The 23,620-nt window shown below is 43.4% G+C and overlaps 1 protein-coding gene across 1 annotated transcript; it reads right to left on the bottom strand.

The window, feature by feature from the left end:
* Positions 1–401: 401 nt before the first annotated feature.
* On the bottom strand, positions 402–20,358 carry Srd5a3 (steroid 5 alpha-reductase 3). The gene is made up of 5 exons (XM_005004506.4): positions 20,061–20,358; positions 10,045–10,187; positions 7,538–7,735; positions 3,842–3,976; positions 402–3,002 (listed from the first exon to the last, which is right to left on the bottom strand). Exons 1-5 carry the CDS (start codon positions 20,279–20,281, stop codon positions 2,743–2,745), a joined length of 957 nt encoding a protein of 318 aa, XP_005004563.1. The 5' UTR covers positions 20,282–20,358; the 3' UTR covers positions 402–2,742.
* Positions 20,359–23,620: the final 3,262 nt, after the last annotated feature.

Below are 23,620 nucleotides of genomic sequence, written 5' to 3'. Positions count from 1 at the left end.
AAGGCTGTTTCACTATGCCAACAGGGAAATCAAGAATTTCTATCTCCAAGCTATTTCTGGATCATCTTTGTGAAGAATTTGCAAATCTCTATGGCGTTGCTTTCCCTTTAGACACAGGGAATATTTGCATGATCACAGCACAGTTCCCAATTGTGCCCCCTCAATTAAGCTTTCAGCCGAGCTATGCAGCTTCATTCTGAACTCCTCTGAAGACTTCACTATTTTATTTTATTTTTACCTATAAATGCAGTGTTTGGGGAAAAGACAGGGAATGTGCAAGGGACAGTAAGGAAACCGGGACACAAAATGAGAAACTGGAACGCTTTCTCAAAGCTCCACAGGATCCTTCATGGGGGCTGTAGGTCACCTTTCATTGCTATAACAAAGTATGTGACACACAGTTTAAAGGAGGAAATGTTTATTTTGGCTAATTCAGACCATGGCCATCTGGCTTTAAGGCAGAAACACGGTGGAATGGCATGGAAGAGGAAAGCGGCTCATTTCATGGTCACCAAGAAACAGAGATAGGGTGAAAGAGCCAGACAGAGAGAAATGGGTCTAGGACAAGAACATATCCTCCCGGGTCACTCCCCCAGTGACCCTGTCCCCCGCCACCTCACAGCACCTTCCGCTATGAATGGATGAATCCAGTGATGAGACTAGTAGCCCCGTGATCTAGTCACTTTCTCAAAGCCCCACCTCTAAACACATAAGCCTTTTGGGGGATATTTTTTTCAAGCTAAACCACAAAAGGAACATTCATTCTTTTACTTCAAATATAAGACCCAGAACATTAGCCAAGTACTTAGTCTAATCAAGATTTAAAGTTGCATGCTAAAGCAAAATAGAGTTTCCTCCTAAACAATGTACTTAACATCATGCATATCCTTTGTGTGAAAATGAATACCAAATTGCAAAATGCTTTTACATCCTCAACACAGAAATAGTTTTGTTCCTGAGTCCTGGTCCTGAGGATGACAAATTCTACATAAAATGAGTATTTTTTATTTGAACAGATCAAGCAATGGAGTACTCTTAATTAAGTTGTATTTGACTAATGGGAGAATGCTACATTAGAATTAATGTAAGAACATCAGGATATGTTTTGACATGCATGTGTTTAGATTCAAAAGGCTAGGGGTGTGACTCAGTGGCACAGCACTTGCCCAGCATGTACAAGGCCCTGGATTCTATCCCCAGCACTGAAAAAAAATTACACACACATACACAGAGGCACACACTAAACTGCATTCACCAGCCTCACTTCATAACTCCAGGGAGGGAGGGAGGTAGGTGAACACATTCTTAGTGAGGATTGCATTTGACATGTCTGGCTAATAATGAGGTTCTTTTGCCCATACCAACATATAGATGCAAAACTTTACTAACTAGTGACTGTAATAAGATAGCTGCATAAAAGAAGTTGATAGCTCAGCCACTAGGGCAGAAAATCATACACTATATGCATTGGCAGACTGTTGCTCAGGCTAGTGTTATTTTTCAAGTTTTAGGTTTTCTTTAATACTATACATTTATTTCCCTTTGACATACTCATGGGTATGTTCCTAACTAAGCTGTTTTAAGTGTAAACTTTACTCTTCGATATCCTCACTTTCATTCTGCTGAGTGAAATACTCTCAGGAAGACATTACTCCAATTTGAATCATTACTGATAAATGAGGCTTCACTACTGATCCATAGCATTAAAAAAGGACTTTTATACAAATATAAAAATATTTTATGTTCTGAAGCTTTCACTTTTGAAGTACTCTCTTAAAAGGAATGTCAAAGAAAATTAAAGAAGTTTCAAAATTTCCCATTAGACTATGACTTGTGGGGAAGAGGAGTGGAAATGGCCTTTACCTGCTACATTACTGGAAATCTTTGTGGTAACATAGGGAAATATACACTAACTGCAGAAAACCCTGTTCTCTCTGATACCACTGGTATAAAGTTATATATTAATGCTATTTTCTTTCTTTCTCTGTTTTTGTTTTATTTTGTTTTTGTCTTTTTGAGGCAGGGGTCTCGCTATGCAGGTCAGGCTGGCTTTGAACTCATTTTGTAGCCCAAGCTGGCCTTGAACTTGCAGCACTTCTGCCTCAGCCTTCTGAGTGCCGGGATTACAGAGGTACACCACCATGCCCGACTTAATGTTATTTTCTTTTCTTTTTTCTTTTTTTTTTTGGTCTTTTTCCTTTTTAATGGTACCAGGTATCGAACTCATGACTGCCTGCTTGCAAGGCAGGCGTTTATGCGGCTGAGCTAAATCCCCAGCCTCTTAATGTTATTTTCAAAGGCTAATTTGATTTTAGAGAAATCTAACAAATATTTATCAAGCACCTCCTAGATCCCTCATTATATAATTCAGCTTACTGTTCCCTAAATAGCAATCCCAGGTGATCTTGTCTCTTCTGTGGTATATGTGACAGATGCGGTTTGTATTCTTTGTAAGCATGCTTGTGAGGCAGCCTGGAGAAGTCTTACTTACTTTTGGTCACTTGGTTGGCTTTATAAGGCATTGCAGAAAGCAGACAGTGAACCATAGGTCTGCCAGAAACATTTCTTCTTTGAAGACATTCTCAGGAGTCATCTTCTTCAGGGACTTACTCTGCTTATGTGATGAAATTCTTTTTCACATAAATGTGGAACAGAGAATTTCAGCCAGTCTAGTAGAAATGGCACTGTGGTCTCCAACTTCACACTGTCATGTAGCTGGCATTCTTTATGACTGAGGTTATCTTAAAACAAAAAAGGGAGGAAAGCTTTCCTGTGCTTTGGGTAGGAGACAAATCTGCTTTGGTAGAATTTGTGGCTGAGGAAAGCAGAAAGAGCCTGGCTGAAGAAGACATATGTTACCACCAGCCACCAAGTTAAGTTGTGGAAACCAAAGGTGACAGCCATGGAAATGTAGATCATCAACTCTGCTAAGTAATTAGGGGAAGAAACGTGTTCAAACCAGTCTCCAAAAGGGATCTTGTGGTTGCAGTGAATGACCATTCCTGAAATGATAAAAGACCACTTCATGAGCATTTGAAGACTTGATAAGAAAATGTTACCATTTTATTCCCTAAATCATTTTAGGGAATTGTGAGAAAAGTTTAGAGAAAAGTTTCATACAGCCGCATGCAAACCACTGTCCTGTCATACTTCCACTGATAATCTACTAGGTATCAGAAAGGCACATGCTGAGGTTACATTGTCATTGTTCAGGAGCACAAAGGTCAGCTAGTTCCTCCAGAAACCTTCCACTCCAGTCACTAATAAGAGCTCAGACTTCGGTGTTAGAGGACATGAGTTCAAATTCTGGTTCTCCTACTTACTAGGTATGAAACTTCAGGTAAGTGCTTCATTTTCCTCATTGATATGAAGATTAGACTCCTCACCTTTATGTGGGAATTGTGAAGCAGTAGCATTTACAACAAGGCTTCACATACAACAAGCACTGAATGAATATTAAATAATATGTTTATGTTTTAATATTTAAAATAACTGGAAACCACCTGTGACAAGTGAATATGAGCTAACTAGAATGCCAAGTTGTTTTGCTTGGCTGGGATGACACTAACTCTGAAGTTATATGAGCTCTTACAGGAGGATCAATACATCTGTATACTGCAGTCCCCAAACGTGGGCACAGCACAGACTCCTAGCTATTAGGGCTGGATAGAGCCAGAGAGCTCTTCAGAGGATGGATCTTATTATACAGATGGGAGATCTGGCTACAGAGAGGTGTCTTGTAGATTAGTCAACTAAGGCAAGAAGGAAAGAATACAAGAACACAGGGAACTAACTACTGAGGCTTACCATCCACGTGCAGAGACTGTCAAAGTCATCTCACCTGCTTTATTTTTCCTGAGGTTGCCGAGAATGACATGGCACTTATACTGGTGGACTGATGACCAGATAAACATCATCATCCCAAGGATGTGGAACCACCGTGCTTGCATCAATGGATTTTTTCCTTTTACATACACTGTGGAAATAGGAATTATTCTTTTAGCCAGTTCTGCAAAATTTTGGAGGCTTGGGGAATTAAAAACAATCATATTATCCTGGTGCAATTCTGTTATGGCTTGTGATTAGATCTCTCCCACCTCCCCTGCCCCATCAAAGTTTCATGCAGTCCTAAGTGGGGCTTTTTCAGAGGTGGCTGAATCTAGAGTGTCCGACTGGTTCATGGTGCAATGGTAGGATTAAGAGTATTAAGATTGAGGATGGGTAATTACTAAATGAACCCACTGATTGGCTTTGCACCATCCTAATCCTGGTAGCCTGAGTATAATATAATGACAGAAGCTTGTTTTGTCTATCACTTGCTTTGCTACTTTCTGCCCACCATGAACTGTTTTTCCTCTGCAATGCCTGTCTGCCATCCCACTGCCTTGGAGCCAGCTGACTATGGATTGAAACTTCTACAAACTGTGAACCAAATAAACCTTTCCTCCTCAAACTCTGGATATCAGGTATATTGTTTGAGCAATGAGAAAAGTAACCAAGACAAATTTCCTCTAGACCAAGGAGATATTTTCCTCATACATGCACAGCGTCAGTGACTGCCAGCAGAGAAGTCCATATTGACACCTTCCCGTTCCTCCTTTGATACTTTAGGGGCCTTCTTCTTCAAATGCTCAGCTCCATTTTGGGTGATCTGCTCTTGAGTGTGATGAGACTGCCTTGGGTCACCATTGCTAGAACCCATTTTAAGCCTCCTTCCTTTTTCCTGTCAGGAGAACACTTTTTAAAGGAATCTCTTTGAGCTACCACCCTGTGCCCAGGTCTACAGTTCCTGGAAGCACAGTGCAGAGCTGTCTGGCACTGGCCGGTGAAGAAAGTCCTCCAGGTAAAGGCAGACAGAGGGGTTTTTCAGAAAGAACAGAAATGCAAACTACAAGACGAACGATGGTTTCTCTTTCTGGATTACAGCATCTAGTATGGCAGAGCATTTCCCTTACTACCTTCTTCCTCCTCCTCTGGCTACCAGGAAGGAGGGAAGGCAGCCCACAGAGGACATGAAGAGCATGCCACTGGCATGAGACAGCCACCGAAGCCTCCTTAGGACTAGCAGGATGCAGCTGGCCTCATCTATCTTGACTGAAGGGACAAGGTTGTCCATTGATACTAGAAAAGAGCCAAGAAGGAACCCCTGAAAGATAAATTCAAGCAGGAGAACCAAGGATCATGCTGTTCTCTAGGGGCTCCTATGGGTAGGAGTCAGTGAGAATAGCTAATTACCAGTGAGAACCCAAAGTCCACCCATGTTGATTTCTGCCAAAAACCTTTGCTACAGAATCAGTCAACTTCTTTTTAGTGTTCTCTAAAAGGTAGTATTTATCTACATCAAAAATAAACAATATATGAAAAATGGTTTTACATCTGATAGGCTTCAAGAGCCAATCATTAAAGAACTAAAAGTTCAACAGAACATCTAGGAGTTCACAAGTCCTGTGCTCCAATATGGGGAGGCATCATCTATGAGGGAATAATAATTCACAAGACTAATGCCAGAATTATAATGCTGGGAAGGGAAGGCACATAATTGTACACTTATTTACTAATTATTGAGTGTCCACTGAGCCTCGTCCTTTTGTACGCATAAAGGATAAAACATTAAGTCTGTGATTCTAGATCTTAAAAGAAGCTTTTGTTCTGGTTTCCAGACCTCCTTTCCACTTCCATATGGACCGTGGAGAGTGAGTCTTTGGTCCAATTTATGGATGGAGACTCTGAAGCTCAGAGAGATTCGTCACGGCAGACCTAGGCCCAGTAGACCACAAGCCCTTGTTATTTCTATGTGACACTGCAGCTGGCAAATCCCCCAATGTGTCCTCTCTCAATGTCCTGTTTGTGTCCTGTCTCAATGAATTACAGAAACTAGTACTCCCCAGATCACTTCTTCAAGGGTGACCCCAGATGACCTCTTCCAGGTAAAATAGTAAAACATATTCAGAACGGAATGGTTAGGAAGTAATTTTTGTGGATGCCTTGGGCTGCCCTTCTTTGACTATAAGAGAGAGAAGGCAGAAAGTAGGATCCAGGAAACTCCTAAAGGAATATGCAGTGCCAATGGAAGTTGACAGACTGAAAGCTAATAGGTTACCAAAGTGCTCTAGAAAGTTCTTTGGGTGAAAAACTAGGAATGACAGCTCATAGCTTCGTGTTAGTAGAATGCAGGGATTCTACAGCTGAAAACCCAGGGAGGAAAAAACTGACTTGAATCAGATGCAGAAATGCTGGCTGTGTGACTGTGGCCAATAAGTAATTCATGAATTGGGCAAGACCATCAGTAATCTTTCCTGTAAAATCTTTGCCCTAGGGACTGAGGATGTGGCTCAGTGGCAGTGTGCGTAGCATGTATGAGGCCCTGGGTTTGAATTCTAGCAGCACACACACACAAACCCAAAAACTTTTCTCTAACCAAAGAGGCTGTGTTACAGTAATGGAGAAAAGACCCTAAGGGGCACTAATTTCTGACACCAAAATCAGACCTGAGTGGGAGGGAGGGAGGCTCACACAATGAATGTTAGGAATCTCTAGATCTCCGTCTCAATTTACAAGGACTGATGGGGCATCATTAGGAAACAGGAAGCTCAGGACTCAGAGAAAATGGTCAGAAAAGATCTGTAGCATCTGGGGGACAGAAGGCTACGGTCCAGTTAACCTCAGCACTAAAAACTGAATCACCCAAAATGACCTGAATTCTTTACAATACATATACATTGTTTTTATAAAGATAATATTCACTTAGGTAGACCCCCTCCCCCTAAATAAAACAATAAACTACTTCTTTATCTTCTCCTATGCAGGGGTCTGGCTGCCTCTTCCAGGCTGGAGAGCCCTTTGCCTGCAGCCTCTGTCCTCCCCGTTGCGTGAGGCAAAGCTCTGGTGTACAGGGAGCAATCAGAAGAGTGAACGGCAAGGAAGCCTTCCCACTCTCCCTTCCAATCTCAACGACTTAGCAGGAGCACCTCTGCGCTCATCTCAGGACTTAACTCCGTACAGCTTCCTCTCACCTCCCCCAGGCAGCCCAGCATGGCTCAGACCTCCCCAAGGCCACTTCCTTTGCTGGCCCTTTCTCCAGTTCTTGGCCGCTCCCCGGCTTCCTGTTCAGCACTTGCACACACTCTCCCTTGCCGCAGACTAGCCCCAAGTAGCTTTGCTAGCTTTAGTCCCTCCAGGGAACCCCACACCCCATCTCACTGTCTTTAAGCAGAGCCTCGTGAGCATTCGTCTTCACAGAAGGCATGACGGCTTATGTCGCTCCCTTAAGGCTTCAGCATTTACAGTTAATACGAATGTAACTTGGACATGTTGACTTTTTATTTATTTTTGGTACTGAGGATTGAACTCATGACTTCATGCTTGCCAGGCAGATGTTGACTTTTAATATTGATTACCAGAGTCTAAGAAGCTTGAAGGCAAAGTAAGTTGGGTCAGTTCCTACTTTGGGCCATCTGAGTGCTGTGCAGAGCCATCACTTCAAGAGCTCCCCATACCCCGTGCCTGCAGAGCCGGAGCTGAGGCAGGGGCTACTCACCATTCCTGCCATCCATGGGTGCTTGGCTCAGCACAGTTAGGCCGAGGAGGACGTAGTAGACAAGGCCAAAACAATACTGCACGATGTGGATCACAGCATTGGAGAAGACGCTGACATAGAAGCACTCGAAGAGTCTCCGCCAGCTGTGAAGCCATAGGAAGAGGAGTACCAAGAAGACAGACAGCGCCAGCTCACCACCTACAGTTCAGAAAGTTCAACACGTTCAGCTGTCTTCTAAAGCAGGGTTTTTCTTTTTCTTTTTTTTCCTTTTTTTTTTTTTTTTTGTCTTTTTCTTTTTTATTGGTACTGGGGATCGAACTCACGACTGCCTGCTTACAAGGCAGGCGCTTATGCCGCTGAACTAAATCCCCAGCCCCCCAGGGTTTTGCTTTTTCTTATCTTTTTTTTTTTTGGTATTTTTGAGACAGGGTCTCACTATGTAGTTCAGGCTGGCCTTGAACTCACTCTGTAGCCCAGGTTAGTCTTGAACTTGCAACAATCCTCCTGCCTTAGCCTCCCAAGTGCTGGGATGACAGGCATGAGCCACCACGTCCGGCTTTATTTTTCCTTACTGTTCAAACAAAGTACTAAATATGATTAGAGTTATGAGAAGAAATCTGCCAGTCTAACACCTTCTTTTTAGCCATGAAGACCTGGGTCAATTGAAGTCACAGAGTTTGGCTCAAGAGGATGCAGTGAATTAATGAGGGTACAAGGCAAACATCTACCTCTTCACTCTGCTGCACCATGTGACAGCCTTCCAGGCTATGTCACTGAGTACAGGTCTGTTTCAGAGCCCACAATCTGTGAGTGTCTGGTTCCTGGTGCAGCCAGCTGCAAATAGGAAGCGTCTGGCTAGTCTCCGAACAGTCCTACCTGTTCGGAGACTAGCCAGAATCCCAGGCACCCAGAGAGGTAGAGTGAGGAATAAAAAGTTGTGAATTTCTTTTATACTAAAACAAATAAAGAAGGGCTTAGGTATAACTTAGTGGTACAGTATCTGACTAGCATGTGCAAGGCCCTGGGTTTAAGCCCAAGGAATGTCAAAAGGACAAGAACAGCAAAACCCTTCAGGGTGGTAAAACCTTTCAGGGCCCTGAAATCTACCCTCCTGCTTGTCTCTCATCCCTTGGTCCCCAGACAAGTCTACAGAATAACTTATTTTTTAAAATAACATAAAACCTAGTTTTTCTATATTTAAAATTAATAACACACATGTCACAAGGCTAAAGTAATGCATCTCGCCCATATAACAAGCACCCTGACTGATCAAAAAAGAACAGGGCCGGGCCCCCTACTGTTCCCACCACCACTGAGCTACCCGCCCCTGTCCTGAAATCTATCAACACAGATTAGCTCTGCTCTCTTTATATTTTAAATAAATTAAATATACTTATTAATTTTTTAGGAAGAGATGGAAACAAGCCCTCCAAACACTAAAACGTGGGCTCTTTCCCAGCAAACACAAGAGTGTTGAGGAGTGAGAGGGGACTTGCTGTGGGTACCTCCTTCCCAGCAGGACGTGCGTGGGGCTCTTCACTCTCCCCGCTCTTTCCTTCTCTTTGTGTCTCTGTCTCTCTGTCTCTGTGCAGATTCATGGGTTTCTTGGCAGATTTATATATGCACATAACTACTTTAGTCATTCCCCCCACCAACCCTCCTGGTTTCATATGTTAGTTTTTCTCTTGCTTTTTTTGTCTTTGCAACAAATTCTTTATTGCAGAGAAAAGGATTGTTCCTAGGGAGCTGGTAGTTTGGCTGCTGGACCAAAGGATAGAGACAAGGATAGAGAACAGTTTTGTTTCTAATTGTGCCCCTCATTCTCTGTCTGACTTTAACTAAAGCCACAGCATGGCTTTAACTTTTAATTTCCACTTACTTATTTGAGATGAGGTCTTGCTTTGTTGTCAAAGCTGGTCCTGAATTCCTAGGCTCAAGTGACTCTCCTGCCTCAGTCTCCTGAGTGGCTGAGGCCACAGATGTGCTGCTTTCTTATTTAAAAACTGTTCTGCATATCCCTTATCTACTGCTGAATGTGGCACGTTAAAAGACCATGTAATAAAAATCAGGCGCAGGTAATAATATAACCAAAGCATCATAGCATAGCATAGCAAACCTTTTCATCTGTTTACCAAAAGCTACTTAAAATCAAATCTCTGTGAGTTCTGAGATATGCTTTTGGCTGAAATGTATAAATGATTAATGTTGCAAGTCAACCCTGAGGGAGCCTAAAAGCTTCCTCCACATGTGTACAGACTTCTCCATAAATTTATCAGCAGTACTGTATTAAAATTAACAGAGAGGGCAGCCACTCCTGCCCACTGCTCTGTGGCTGGGGGAAGTCGGGACTGGAGCACCAACTCTGGGCTCAGCCACAATCTCCGTGAGGACTCCGGGATATCCCCGCGGCCATCTGGTTATATACATTGGAAGGGCTGGGAGCACAGCTCCCTGCCACAGGAGCCAAGAACAAGCTGTAGTGCTGTCAGGGGTCAGGGGAGTCTTACCTTGGGACTGCATTGCCCCGAGAGTTCTGAGGAGACCGAGAAGCCAGTTTGGAAAAGGCACTCCCAGGAATACAGATTGAGTAAGGCACCAAAGTAGGAAGCCATTCCACAGCACAGAGATGATATAGAAGTGAGAAAAATACCTGCAAAAGGAAAAGGAGTTAGTCATCAAGGCAGAATGGTGTTAAACTCTTACACAGGAAGATTATTTTTAGTTCCTCTACCAGTCCCCAACCCAAAGTACTCTTTAGCTTTTAGAAAGAACTTGAATCATACAACTATTGCGTAAGAGTTGCACAGTCTCAGACACATGCTAGAAGAAACCTTAAAGATTTTAGGCTCCAGTATTTTTCTGAATTATGCTGACCTAAATATAATGACAAACATTTCAATAACACAAGTATCATTAATCATACGTAGGAACTCCTTATATTTCTCAGGTAAGTATAGAGTTATTTTGCAATGAACACATTTACAAACCAAATATAGATACTACCACAAAACCAAGAAAATGACATTATCCTTGTTAATTTAATGTGAAAGAAGCTGACTTATTAAAATGACATCACGTAATAGCACACAAGAACTTTCTTGTTCTTGCACACAAGAACCTGTTCTTTTGATGGTCCCTTCCCCACACCTTTCTACAACTGGCCGAGTATTTCTTAAACACTTGGGATCAAGTGTCTCACATTGTGCTTTTTCAGAATTATGAATATTTGCTTATAAATTAACAGACAGGGATAGAACCCCAGTCTGAGCACTTCATTTATGTCGCCAGCACTTTAGGTACACATGAAGATAATTTTATACAGAATTTTTTTTTTTTTTAGTACACTCGCATTTTGACTGTGATTTATCACATGAATCCCAGTGTGGAATTTGTTTGTTTTCCTACTTGGGGCATTATGTAAGCATGCAAAAAGTTTTGGATACTGGAGCAATTTGGATTTTGGGGTTAGCCTGCATTTTTCCTCTATGTGAATTAATTCAAATCCCTTCGGATTCTTCTGGGTATTGAATTACAAAGCCTTCCCTGGTCTTTCATGCATCTTTATTAAACCTCTCCTTTTTTTTTCTCTTTGGTCTGTGAAGAGTACAACCTGGAGCCAAAGAGGATTAACTATCAGCTCAGGGGCTCCTCCAGGGAGGCCAGTATTTGCTCACACAGACCTCACCCATCAACCCAGTCTGACAAACCTGACCTAATCTGATCACTCCATGGCAACTCGCTTCATTCTCCCCACTCCTTTCAGCAAATTCTGGTCTTGGATCTGCCCACTCTGGTCACATGGGATTGGATAAAGTTTAATCCTACACAGAGGTTTGAAATCAGGTACAGACGGTCACGCTTTTATGTAGGCCTAAAGGCCTAGTTCTCTCCAAAGTGCAGCAGGTTCATCAGCACCTGGCTGCCATCTTCTCTCACTTTCCAGGGCTTCCTTGATACCTTTCCTGGTCAGGTGTGGCCAGAGGAAGGCTGAGGAAAGGCGAGGCTTCTACGGAGCAACCTCCAGCCTGGCTGCGTCACTGCCTTCCCTTTCCCCCCAGTATTGATGAAGCACTTGGGTGGTGCTGGGAACGTGGCAGAGAGCTGACCAGATCCCTGCCTTGGAGGAATTTACTTTCCTTGGACACTCAGGAAGCCCATGAAGCAGCCTGCCACACCTAGCGTAAGGTGGGGTGGAAGCACAGGGAGGAACAGAGGCTGTTCTGGATGGCGGCTGGGGGACACCTGCCAGAGGGGTGATCCTTGTGGATTTCTGGGGGAAGAGCTTTCTGGTCAGATGATTGCAGAGGCACCAAAGCGGTGCATACTGGTGATCAAGAACAGAGAAGGGCCCAGTATGGCTGGGGGGCCTGGTCTCGGGGTGGGAGGCAGAGCTGCAGGGCCTTGCAGGAGGATGGCTTTTAGAGGGGAGATACCTCAGTGGGCGGCTGTGCTGAGGCCACAATGGATGTTTCACACATTCATCTGGCTGAAGGACAGTTCTGGAGATGGACGATGACAATGTGAATGAACTTGCAGCCCCTGAACTGTACTCTCAGAATGTGTTAATGGAGGTTTATGCCATGTATGTTTCCACACAGTAAAAGTAAAGCACTTTTAAAAGAAGATGCATATAAATTTGATTAAGTTTAAATAAAAAGCCTCTGATAACTAGGTAGAGAAGAGTCTAGCACGGCATAGAGGTGTGGAATGGATCCTACAGTTAACATTATTACTGAATTTCATCTTCACAACGATCTCATGCTTATGTTATCTTCATGTGGCAGATGAGAAAACTAAGGCTCAGAGACATTAAATTGCTTCCTAGCAATTTCCCACAGTGAATGGGAGCACTTGGCTGCACAGATACTTCCAGTGATTTGAGATCAAGTTACATCACTGTGCTCTCATTCACATAGCCTTGGCTTATCTGGATCTGCTTCTCTGACTACTTAGAACCAAGTTGGATCGAGCCGGAAACATTTTGTGTAAGTTGTTAGACCCCATCTTGCTATCCTGTAATGGTGTTGCTGATTCAAAGTCGAATAGTTGTTTTTACATTCCTGCACTCTGTCTTCCTAATTTCCCATACACGATAGGAAACACTGATTTCTTCTTAGAGCAACTCACATTTCTTTTTTTTTTTTTAATTTTATTTATTTATTTATTTTTTTGTCTTTTTCGTTTTTATCGGTACCAGGGATCGAACTCAACGACTGCCTGCTTGTAAGGCAGGCGCTTATGCCGCTGAGCTAAATCCCCAGCCCCCTTTTTTTATATTTTAAAGAGAGTAAAATTAAACATAACCAAAACAGAACAAAACATATCTAAGAAAGCAATGTAAGACAAATTTCAAAGCAAAACAACCAGAGATCTTTACTATCTATCATATTGTCTCTTGTTGTGTTCCAAATAGTTGTCCATATCTTCACATACAGTGAATTCATACAAAACAACATAGTATAAGACTGATCCAAACAAGATGATGAAGGCATTTTACGTCCTCAAGACCAGACAATAAGGAAGTCAACAATGGCTGTCATAGCGTCTCTCATTCTCTTCAAAATAGCTGTCCATGCCTTCATGTACGTTGAAATTAAACAAAACAGACTAAAATCACTCTGAACAAAGAATAATAGTATTGTTGGATTTCACATCAATGACACGACGGGTTCAGCACTGGGTACTGTAGTGTCTCTTTTTCTTCAAAGTAATTGTTCATTTCATCATGTGTTATATAATCAGTTGTCATAGACTGTAAGTTCTACACATGCATTAGTCTCTACATGTATATCTATCCTTTCTGTATTAGAGGGAAAAACAAAACAAAGACAAAACAAAACAAATTCCTAGAAAAACATGAAATGAAAGTCATATAAAATCACAACACAAGGTGATCCATAATGGTTACTATGATGAGTCTTGTTATCGTTAATAGGACTGTCTACATCACCAAGCATAATATAATTTAATATAGGAGTACATAACATATTAATAAAAATGAAACATTGGAGATATTATAAGACTTCAAAAGCAGGTCATAAACCAGAGTGGGTATCCTAATGAATCTTGTCATTTTCAGTGTAGTTGCCAAATGCTAAGATTTGATAGTATCAATCATAACAGATTTGAGTAAAATCAGTCGATACAAAACAGCAATCTAACAAACCATATTCAAATATGATTGATCATAATAAGACAGTGTAAGTTACACAGTGCTTCAAATTGAGTTAATAGGAAATTAAGGATGATTACCATACTATATCTTGCTATTTTGGGGATAGCTGTCTGTGCCCTCAAATCTAGTACAAGTAGACAAACTGGAACAGAATATAATCCATCTAAACAGAGAGATGAGAGTAATGTGGATTTTAAATCCTGATACACTATTAACAATATCCTCTGCCTTTTTTAGACAGTTCCTCCCCTTTCACTCCCACAGGGTGCAGTGCACATTTTGGGTCCCACCAACTCCCTCAGTTTTTAGATTGGAGGGGGAACCTGCTATTTACCTAAGTCGTTCTGAACCTTCTCACTCCTGGACTTGATCTCATGCTGTATTCCTTTACGTACAAAAGCCTCAATGTTTTCCTTCGTTATAGCTGAGTATTTCTCTATTGCACAAAAGTATCATGTCTTTCCAGCCTATCTGCAGGTGCTGGTTGAGTTGTCCCTATTTCTCTCTGGTTCCCTGTCACATACAGCATTGTTTTCTCACATTTGATTTTCGGTCCATAAACCCTCTTTCAAGTTAATTATATTTTCTACCCAAAGCATCTCAATGGACCCTACCTTCTGATCTACTCTGCTTGTTAGTGTATCAAGGCCATCTGTGTTAGAGATTATAGCTAACCATTTCTGCCTCATCTCTGCTATACTATTTTTCTGCCATTGGTTGTCTACTTTTCTCCATCATTCCACTGTCTGCCTCATTCATTGAAGCCTCTCTGCCACTGTTTCTGAAATCCTACTATTTTTTTTCTCTCTCTCAAATGTCCTTCAGTATTTTTTGTGGGTTGGACTGGTAGTCACGAATCCCCCCAGTTCCTCTTTGTCATGGAGAGATAGTTTTTCAGGATACATCAATCTGGGCTAGAGGTTATTTTCTTTCAGGGCTTGGAGTACTTCACTCCAAACTCTTCTTGATTTGATGGTTTGTGTCAAGAAGTCGGCTGTAATTTTGATGGGTTTTCCTTTATAGGTGATCTGTTTCTTTTCTCTGAAAGCTTTTAATATTCTGTTCTTGTGATGAATTTCTGGAATCTTGATTATTATATATCTGGGTGTGGCTCTGTTTGGGTTGTAGGTGGCTGGAGTTCTGTATGCCTCATACATCTGAGTATCATTTCCTTTTCCTATGCTTGGGAAGTTTTCCTTAATTTTTTCCATGAATAGCCTTTATATTTCCTTTGCATGTACTCTTGCTTCTGCACTCAAATTTTTATTCTTAAGTTATAGATCCTCTTGTCATCTTCTAGCCTTTGTATTGGTACTGCCTATTTCCTTGTTATTTCTGAGATCTTTCTTTTTGTGATCAGGCATTGCAAACCTATCTTCAAGTTTTGTTAATCTATCTCTAGTTTCTGTCAGGCAATTTTTCTAGCTTTTGATGGAGTTTTAAATTTCCTGGTAATCTCTTTGAATCTGTTTCATGTATTCTACATTTTCCTTATATTCATCATCAAACATTTCTCTTCTTCTTTTGTGTTCCTCCATTCTTCCATCTGTGTCTTGACAGGTGCTTAGCATTTCTTTTATTAATCTTCTTATATCTTGGCTTACTTGAATTAATATTTCAGCTTTGAGCTTGCCTGTGAGGTCACGAAGATATCTCTTTATGTCTGCTGATGCCATGTCTGATATTGCATGTTTTCTGCCCTCAATCTCTTTTGTATTTGCCTCTCCTGGATCAATATTCACAAGTTTGGGGGCTAGGAGCTTTTTCTTATTTCTCTTGTCATGTTTTTGGTTTCTTCCATATAGGTGTATAGTGGAGGTCCCAGCCCCTTTCCTTGTTGGCGATGGTTCTTCTAAAGTGTACTGGTTAGGGAATTCTGCCCTCTCCAGTTTGCTGCTGGTCACTGAGGTGCAAGCAGGGGCAGTGTATGCTGGCCCCTCCCCTTTGAGCCAGTCAACCTGCGGGGGTCTTTACCACATCAGAGTGCACAGTGCATAGGGAATTGTTTTAGGACAACTCACTGGGTCCCAGCCAGGGGTGTGACCCAGGCAAAGCAGATCCCACCAATCTGCTGTAGGCAGGGAGTAACCAACTGAAGTCACTGCCATTCCTAGTTCAGGCCCGTCCTGCCCGATTCCAACATGTCGTCCAATTGGTCGCCCTTTTCCAATGGGAGGGTCTTATTCTGAGCACTAACCAAGGTTTACTGCAGGTCTCCATGCCAGCTCCATTCTCCACTGGGCTCGTCGACTCCCAACTTTAGTTCAACCTCGGCTCCAGCAGCGAGTGCTGCGATCTTCAGTTTGGGCAGCTCCAGCAAGAACGCTGTGGCCATGAATCTGAGCTGCTCTGATGGTAGCCCAGCGACCGCATGTTTGACCAGCTCTTTTCCCTTTAGTTTCTTTGTAGATCAAGAGGATCCATCTGTCTCTGTCTGGTCTTCTCCAGGATGTTTTATTCCTGCATCTGAGTTGTTTTTCTCAGGGAAGCTCTGTATTTCTGCTTACTGATCCACCATCTTTAGCTTCGCCTCTCATTTGTTTTTAAAGACCTAGTTCAAGCTTCAAAATGCAGATCTAAAAGCTTCACTGCCTGCTGTTTTACACATTGTTCCTTCTTGTTCCTCCTTTGGGATTATGCCTCTTGGTAGCTGTGTATGTTACTGGGGAGTGAACTGGATCCTTACACTGAGCGATGCTCCCCTACCTTTTTTTATTTTTTAATTTTGAGACAGAATCTCACTATGCCATTAAGTTGCCCCGGCTGGGCATGAGCTTGAGATTCTCCTGCCTCAGCCTCTAAGAGTGCTTGGATTATAGTCATGCACCATAGCACAGCTATGGAGCAATGCATTTCAAGCCCTTAGGAGCAGGGAGAAAGTATTTCTTAGGATTACACAGTGCTCTGCATGAACATCTTCTGATTAACAACTGTTGGTGTGATTACCACGAGCCCCGACTGCTCTAGAGCAGGGGATATAGCAGCCTGCTGTTGGTCATGGTGTGTATGTGCACACGCATGCACAGCCACGCACACACGAAAGATTTTACAGCATGGAAGCAGGCAGTAACTTAAAAAACTAAAGCAGGGGAAAGAGACAGGAGGAATTAGGGGGATGGCGGAATTACAATTTTAACAAGATACATACAGTGGGCCTCAGTGAGAAGGGAAATCTCAGTGGACTCACTGGAAGTGATGGCATACACCATGTCATAGGGAACAGAGGGAGCTTATCAGGTAGAGTAGGGACAGACAGTGAAGGCCCTGAGTGGGAAAGAGGAATAGCAGAGAGGCCCCTAAACTGGAACAGATGCAGCAGGGTAAACTAAGGAGACAGCGAGGTACAGATGACATAGAGGGCCTTAGCTTTTACTGTGAATGCTCAAGAACTGCAGTATATGGTTTTCAGCCTAGGGACACGATCTGATTTCATACATATATGCTGAATTTTAGAACTCATCCCAGGCCGAGTAAGAAGAATTACAGGATTAATAAATGATGTTGACTGATCACAGCCAGGTGACTGGCCCTGTGCTGCGTGCATTCATGTCATTGCTACCTATTATGCTACCACTTTAGTCTGCAGCTGCAGTGCTGTCTCTTGTCTGGACCACTAAAGTACTATGCCTTTAAAACATAAATCATGTGCTGCAACACCCACCTCCCCCCAGAAAGCCCCATTCACGCAGACCCCTCTCCCCTTCAGCTCCATCCCAGCTTGCAGGGCCCTGCTAGCAGCTCTGCCCACTGTTTTTACCCTTCCCAGGTTGTCACTCCCACCATCTTGCTCACCATCAAACCCTACTGGCTCTCTTTAAAGTATGGATCACCATCTGAAATTATCCTGCTGGTTTTACAAAACATGTTTGCATATTTTGTCTTGCTTTAAGACATCATACCACAGCAATACATGTGCACCCATGTTTACAGAAGTGCAATTTGTAATAGCTAGATCTTGGAAATAATCTAAATGTCCATCAGTCAATGAATGGATAAAAAAAATTGTGGTATTATTATACAATGGAGTACTACTCAGCCATAAAGGATAAACTTGAGTTGTTTATAGGTAAATGGATACAACTAGAGACCATGCTCATAATGTGTAAAGATTGTTAAGATAGTTATTAATTTCTCTTAATTCATGGAAAAAAGTTTGTGCTAATATTGGACAATTAAATGTAGATTCTTATGCTGAGTAACTAATTTGAACATAACAATATGCAATTTATTATCCAGAGTTACCCTCTAATTATTGTATTTTGAAATGTTTATTTTTTTACTTTAAAAATAAACAGTTTGGGATCTTGATTTTAGAAGGCAAAGTTCAAGTACCACTCACACTACCAGCCCTCACCAGGAGGCATGTAACCTGTCCCGCACCTGAGTCTGGGTGCCTGTGAATGGGAATGACAATGACATTTTCAACATAGGTGTACCACGAGGACTAATCCATGTGACAGTGCTGGCACTTCATGGTGGCTACTAAGAGCCTGTCTATGTGCTCCTTGGCCAGTAGAATACTGGTTTTATTTTCTGACTATAAGCACACTGTCAATTGGAGACCCTGAATATACAGAGTAAAGGAGGCTCCCCTCTCACCTCCACCCTTTCTGCCCTCTATTCAGTGTAAATGGGTACAAACTCTAAAACAACAGGAATGTATTTTGCTTTTTGGAGTCATTTCCATTTTGATGCAACTGCTCTTTTTTTTCCCCATCCCAATAAAAATGTGTTTCATTCTTGGCCTTAATTTGTGGTACTTCAGAAATACTTAAATTTAGGGAAAATGAACAATAATCACCCCGTAGCACTTGAATTCCATGGGAGGTTCTACTTTAGAATTCCAGAAGACAAGGTGTGCATTATTTCACAAATATTCGAAATTTCAATAAGTCCAAAAAGCAATTGTCACAGGAATGACTAAGGGAAAGGTTCCAGCCTGACACACTTAAGTCCTACCGAAGAGACACAAAAGTGCAGGACTGGTTTTACTTGTTTTTTGAGGGGTGTGTGTGTGTGTGGTGGGGTACTAGGGATTGAACTCATGACCTTGTGCTTACTAAGCACAAGATTATGCCACTGAGCTAAATCTTCAGCCCCATGGGGCCGACTTTGAATTATTTTTGAATCCAGGGATGACTAGTTCTCTTTTCACAATTTATACATTTCTGTAAAGTAGGAAACGACATCCTGCAGGGATTTTTATTTAAAAAGAACCTTGAAGGAATAGGTTGGGCCAGTGTCTTACACAGAATGACATAGTTTTCCCTCCTAGTGTTAACACCTGACAGATCGTTCTCCCACAGCACGATGACACACGCCTGTAATACCCATACTCAAGAGGCTGAGGCAGGAGACTGCCCTGAGTTCAGGGATAGCCTTAACAAAAAAAACCCCAGAGACCTGTCAAAACAAACAACAACAGAAAAACCACCGGTTTTTATCCAGGTGCCAGGTGCCTTTACACTTGGTCCCTTTGCTGTCTGTGAACACGGAACCGGTTTGGTGATGTTTAAAATTTAAGCTTTTCCACCGCTGGAAACTCTATCCATGGCCTTGAGCACATTTACAGGTAGCTCACTCTACCAGCAAGCTAATCTTTAAAGGTTTTTTTAATAACTCAGATGTTTAACGCATCAGAAACTGTTTCAGATTCCTTCCCATTGATTTTTAAATGCCAATTTGGGGTGCATCTGAAAGGTAGAAACACACCGCTCTATTTTTACTATGAAAAATAGTAAAAATGTACTAGTAATAATGTACTAGTAAATAGTAAAAATTTGGCCGACTCTTCCCATCTCTGTCCTGAATTCAAAGTAAAAAAAAAAGAAAACTGTTAAGAGTTTTCACAATCTCTGATTGAATGACTTCTTCTGGACCAAGCAATTCAATCTCTCATGAAATCTGGAGAAAGCTAAATGGATCCAGGTCTGCCTAAGACATGCCACCCTGGCCGCGGCCGCGGTGGGGTCAGGAGCGCGGGCGCAGCCCACGGAGGTGGCGTCCCTGTGACGGCCTCGTGGCCTGCTTTGTCCTGACTGCGAGGGGGTCGGGGCAGCAAGCGCGGGAACCCGGTGCCAAGCGTGGACCTAATCAATTCCGGGCACCTCAGGTCGGACTGCGAGCTCCTACCTACGGCGCGCAGGAGCGGGGAATTCGGGGCAGACAGGGCCACTCTGTCGCCCGGGGCCCAGGCCTAAACCCGGCCGTGCTACTTCCGCGGGGGAGAGACGCTCCGAGCGCCGCGAGGTCCGGGCCCGCGCCTCAGGCTCGCGGGCGGCACCCCCAGGTCCGCGGACGCCTCTGCTGCCCCCTGCCGGGCTCGCGGAGCTGGGCCCCCGCGGTTACCTCTTGGGGACATCAAAAGCGCGGCAGGCGGCCGGGCGCGCCGGCCCGGCCAGCTTGGTCTTCCCGTAGCGGATGAGGTCCTGGAAGAGCGCGCACTCCGGCAGCAGGCGGGGCGGCACGAGCTGCAGCAGCAGGGTCACCAGAAAGGCGGCGGCCAGCCCCAGCCACACCGCGCTCAGCGGGCTCAGTGCCCACACCGCAGTCCCCGCCCCGGCAGCCATGGCGGCCGCAGAACCCCGCCAGCGCCGCCCGCCAGGCCCGCCGCCCCCTCTGCGGGCGGATCGTTGGGGACGCGCGGGGCGGGAACGCGCCCTAGAGCGGGGACACGCAGGCCCCGCCCAGCCCCGCCCAGGCCCCCGCCGGCCCCGCCCAGGCCCCGCCTGCGAGCGTGCGCGCGCTCAGTCTCCCCGGCCCAGGCCACGCGGGCTGCTGCGGGTCTCTGGTTGTAGCTAAGCGCATCAGCGGGAGCCAGCCGGCTCGCGTCCTTGCAGTTCATCATGGGACGGTTTCCAGGGGAAAAGCAGAACCATACCTAAGCTTTCCACTTTGATGTAGTGAGCTGCATTGAGGAGCATTAGCATGTTAGAGCGTCAGAGCCCCTGGCAGGATAGGTATGGAGACGAAGCAGGAGCAACCCTCTGTGAGAACGAAAAAGTAAAAACAAAGTTGGCAATAAATACATAGAATTGCCAACAGCTGTTAGTACGAACGTGTCTACGTATGGACCAAGGACACAAAAATGCTTAGGTGTAGTAGCGTGTTGGGAATTGTATTATGTAGAACGTGTAAAGTGGAAAATCAGAGTAATTGCATATTATTAAAAAAAAGTTGGGAGAACCATGCATGGTGCACACACTTGCAATGCCAGCACTTAGGAGGCTGAGGCAGGAGGATGGAGAGCTGAAGGCTGACTTGGGGTACAGAATGAGGCTCTATCTCAAAACAACAAAAACAAAATGGAACAGCAACAAAAAAGCCCCAATAAAAATAAAAACGTAGGGCCCTAGCCATTGTACTTAAGCGGTCATCCTCTTCCCACTAGAGCTCCAGCCCTTGAAGCCAAGTTAGCTCGGTCAGCTAGTTCTTTTGATGCCTGCTCCTGTGTATTGGCAATCTATTTCTTGACTCACCTGTTTTAAACAGTATTGATTGTCACTCTAAACGAAAATATAGCTCTTTTAAAAAATCTTTAAAATGTTGATTTCCAAAAATATTAGTGTATGCCTACTGGATGGCAGGCACCATTGTGGACATTGGGGTAGAGAGGATTACAAGACAGTTGGCGTTGGCTGTCTGAGCCTGCAGTCTTGAGATAAGGAGAGAGGATAGGGGTCAGGCAGCCAGCCTCTCACCCTTATCCCAGTGGGATATCCTGTGTGCAGGCTGAATATGCATCAAGAAACTATGTGTGCCAAATAGTGGAACTGGAAAGATCTTATGAATGTTTTCTTTTCTCTTGTTTTTGTTTTTGGCACTGGGGATTAAACCCAAGACCTCACACATGCTAGACAAGTGCTCTCTCGCTACTCTCCCAGATTCCTTTAAAAGGTGAATGTGCAGGGTTTTAGAGGCTTGCTTTTTTGTTCAAGAGTACCTAAGGCTTCATAGCCAGGTGGTAAGAGGTGGTCAAATGGGCATTCCATCTAGGGCAGTGATGGTGAAACTTTTGGGTACCAAATTGCAACCCCAAACCCACAGCGCTAACATTGCAATTAAATCTGAATACTGAGGTTTTAGTTTAGAAAAAACAGCTCAGACATTAACATCTTTTGTCTTAAAAGAAAAATACAATAATGCACTTGCCATAGGTTTGCCACTGATGTTAGGCAATGAGGGCTTCCTGTGTGATTCATGATCTCTTCTAGAGGAGTCACCCTTTGTTGTTTGTTTGTTGTTCTTGGGTGAATTCCATCGAAAGGTGACTGAGAAGTCACCCGGCAGTGCATCAGTGCATCGTAAGGGCCAAGTGTGCTGGACAGAAGGTTCTCTTATAGTTACCTAACCTGAAGAAAGGTTCAGAACAAAACTGAGGGATTTAGAGTCTATACTCTTGCTGACTTTCAGGCTCATTAAGTAGGTCAAGGGTTCTGATACAGCTGGTTGGACTAAAAGGGCAGGACATCTGAAGATGGATTGACTATGAAAAAGAAGTTTAGGAAACAGTTTATTATACGGTATAGAAAGATCGTAAAAACAAAGGCTGTAATGGTTATGAACCATTTTCACCAAGTTGATTCAGGAAGCCAAAGCCATCTTTTCCCCAAAGCTTGGACTGGGATCTGACATGGCCCAGACTTGTTTTAAGTGCTGCAAGGCAGATTGCCAAGTCCTGTGTTGCTTTCAAAGTTCCCAGGGAAAGGATAGTGAGAGAATAGAGAAATAAAGATGAGACAGTACAGAAAGCTGAGGTGAGGTGGAGCCCTCTGGATGGGAGGAGAGGAACTGCTCACCACCGCAACGCTTTTATACAGTTTGAAAGTTGATGTCAGGTAAAATTCCTTTGCCTAACCACTAGTTCACCTCTCACCTCCTCCCTCATTCTCGGGGCTGGACCACCTGTTCATCTGGGGTGCTCTGTGTCTTCAGGGTGCCCTGAGCTCTGCACAGGTGAACAGATCGTTAGCGCAGCTGCTCCTGACAGCAGGTCAGGGGCAAAACGACCATCAGAAGCAGTTAAACAAAAGGGATGGCAATGGAGTTCCTTATAACCAGTGTTACAAGTGCTCTTACATAGGCACCACCTGGTAAGATCCTGTGTCCCTGAGAAGCACAAATGAGCAGAAAGGTAATTATCATAAAGGCTCTGATTAGAAGAGCACTCAAGGTGCATGCAGGCCTCTGTTAGTGGATAGGGCAGGGATGGTGAGGGCTTTCCTCAGATGAAATATGGCTGAACAGTTATTTTGAGCTTTCCAGTGGATGGCTTTTCAGGATGGTAGTGTTCCTGGAGAAGTTTTTCCCTTTGAAGTTTGACTTAGGAATGATGCATACAGCTGGAAATTGGATAACTGTTGAAGGAGGAAGTACAGAGAAAGGGACTTTCTAAAGAGGAGCTAACGGCTGACCTTGCGGACCCTCCCTGTAGATTTTAGTGAGGACAAGTGTTTCAGGTTGATAGACCTTTGGGGTTCTAGGGATGCTTGTGACAGCTGTAATCCATATTCTCATATTGCCTGTTGGAAAATATTTAGTATAGATACATAATGGCTTAGAGACTGAGCTTCTAGAAGTCCGTATATAAGAAAGGTGAACCATGTAGCACTTCAAATGGCTAAGGTCCATCAGGAGATCTTAATACTGCTATTGGTACAATTACCTTCTACAAAAACTGGGTTTCTTTTTTAAAATCTTGTATTTTGAAAACAATAAAACCAAATGTGACAAAACAAAAGACAGTCAGTCAGAACAAAATAATGGACATAGTACATGACGTAAAAACAAAATACAACTTGATCAACAATGGTTATCATAATGCCTCTTGCTATCTTTAAAAGAATTGCCTATATCATCAGTTATAATAAAATTGAACAAAACAGTACAGAACAAAACTAATAAAAATG

The sequence above is a fragment of the Cavia porcellus genome, unplaced genomic scaffold (genome assembly GCF_034190915.1).
Source record: "Cavia porcellus strain 051 isolate PalLab524CR breed Dunkin Hartley unplaced genomic scaffold, mCavPor4.1 scaffold_30, whole genome shotgun sequence".
NCBI classification, from domain to species: domain Eukaryota; kingdom Metazoa; phylum Chordata; class Mammalia; order Rodentia; family Caviidae; genus Cavia; species Cavia porcellus.
This window is presented reverse-complemented; position numbering and strand designations above follow the sequence as displayed.

Bases quoted from the DNA above. Each gene is read 5' to 3' on its own strand.
- Srd5a3 (XM_005004506.4), bottom strand. From the start codon at position 20,281: ATGGCTGCCGGGGCGGGGACTGCGGTGTGGGCACTGAGCCCGCTGAGC. The intron at 7,736-10,044 runs GTAAGACTCCCC...TCTGAACTGTAG, and splicing joins CGGGGCAATGCAGTCCCAAG to GTGGTGAGCTGGCGCTGTCT. The intron at 3,003-3,841 runs GTGAGATGACTT...TTATCATTTCAG, and splicing joins CCTCAGGAAAAATAAAGCAG to GAATGGTCATTCACTGCAAC.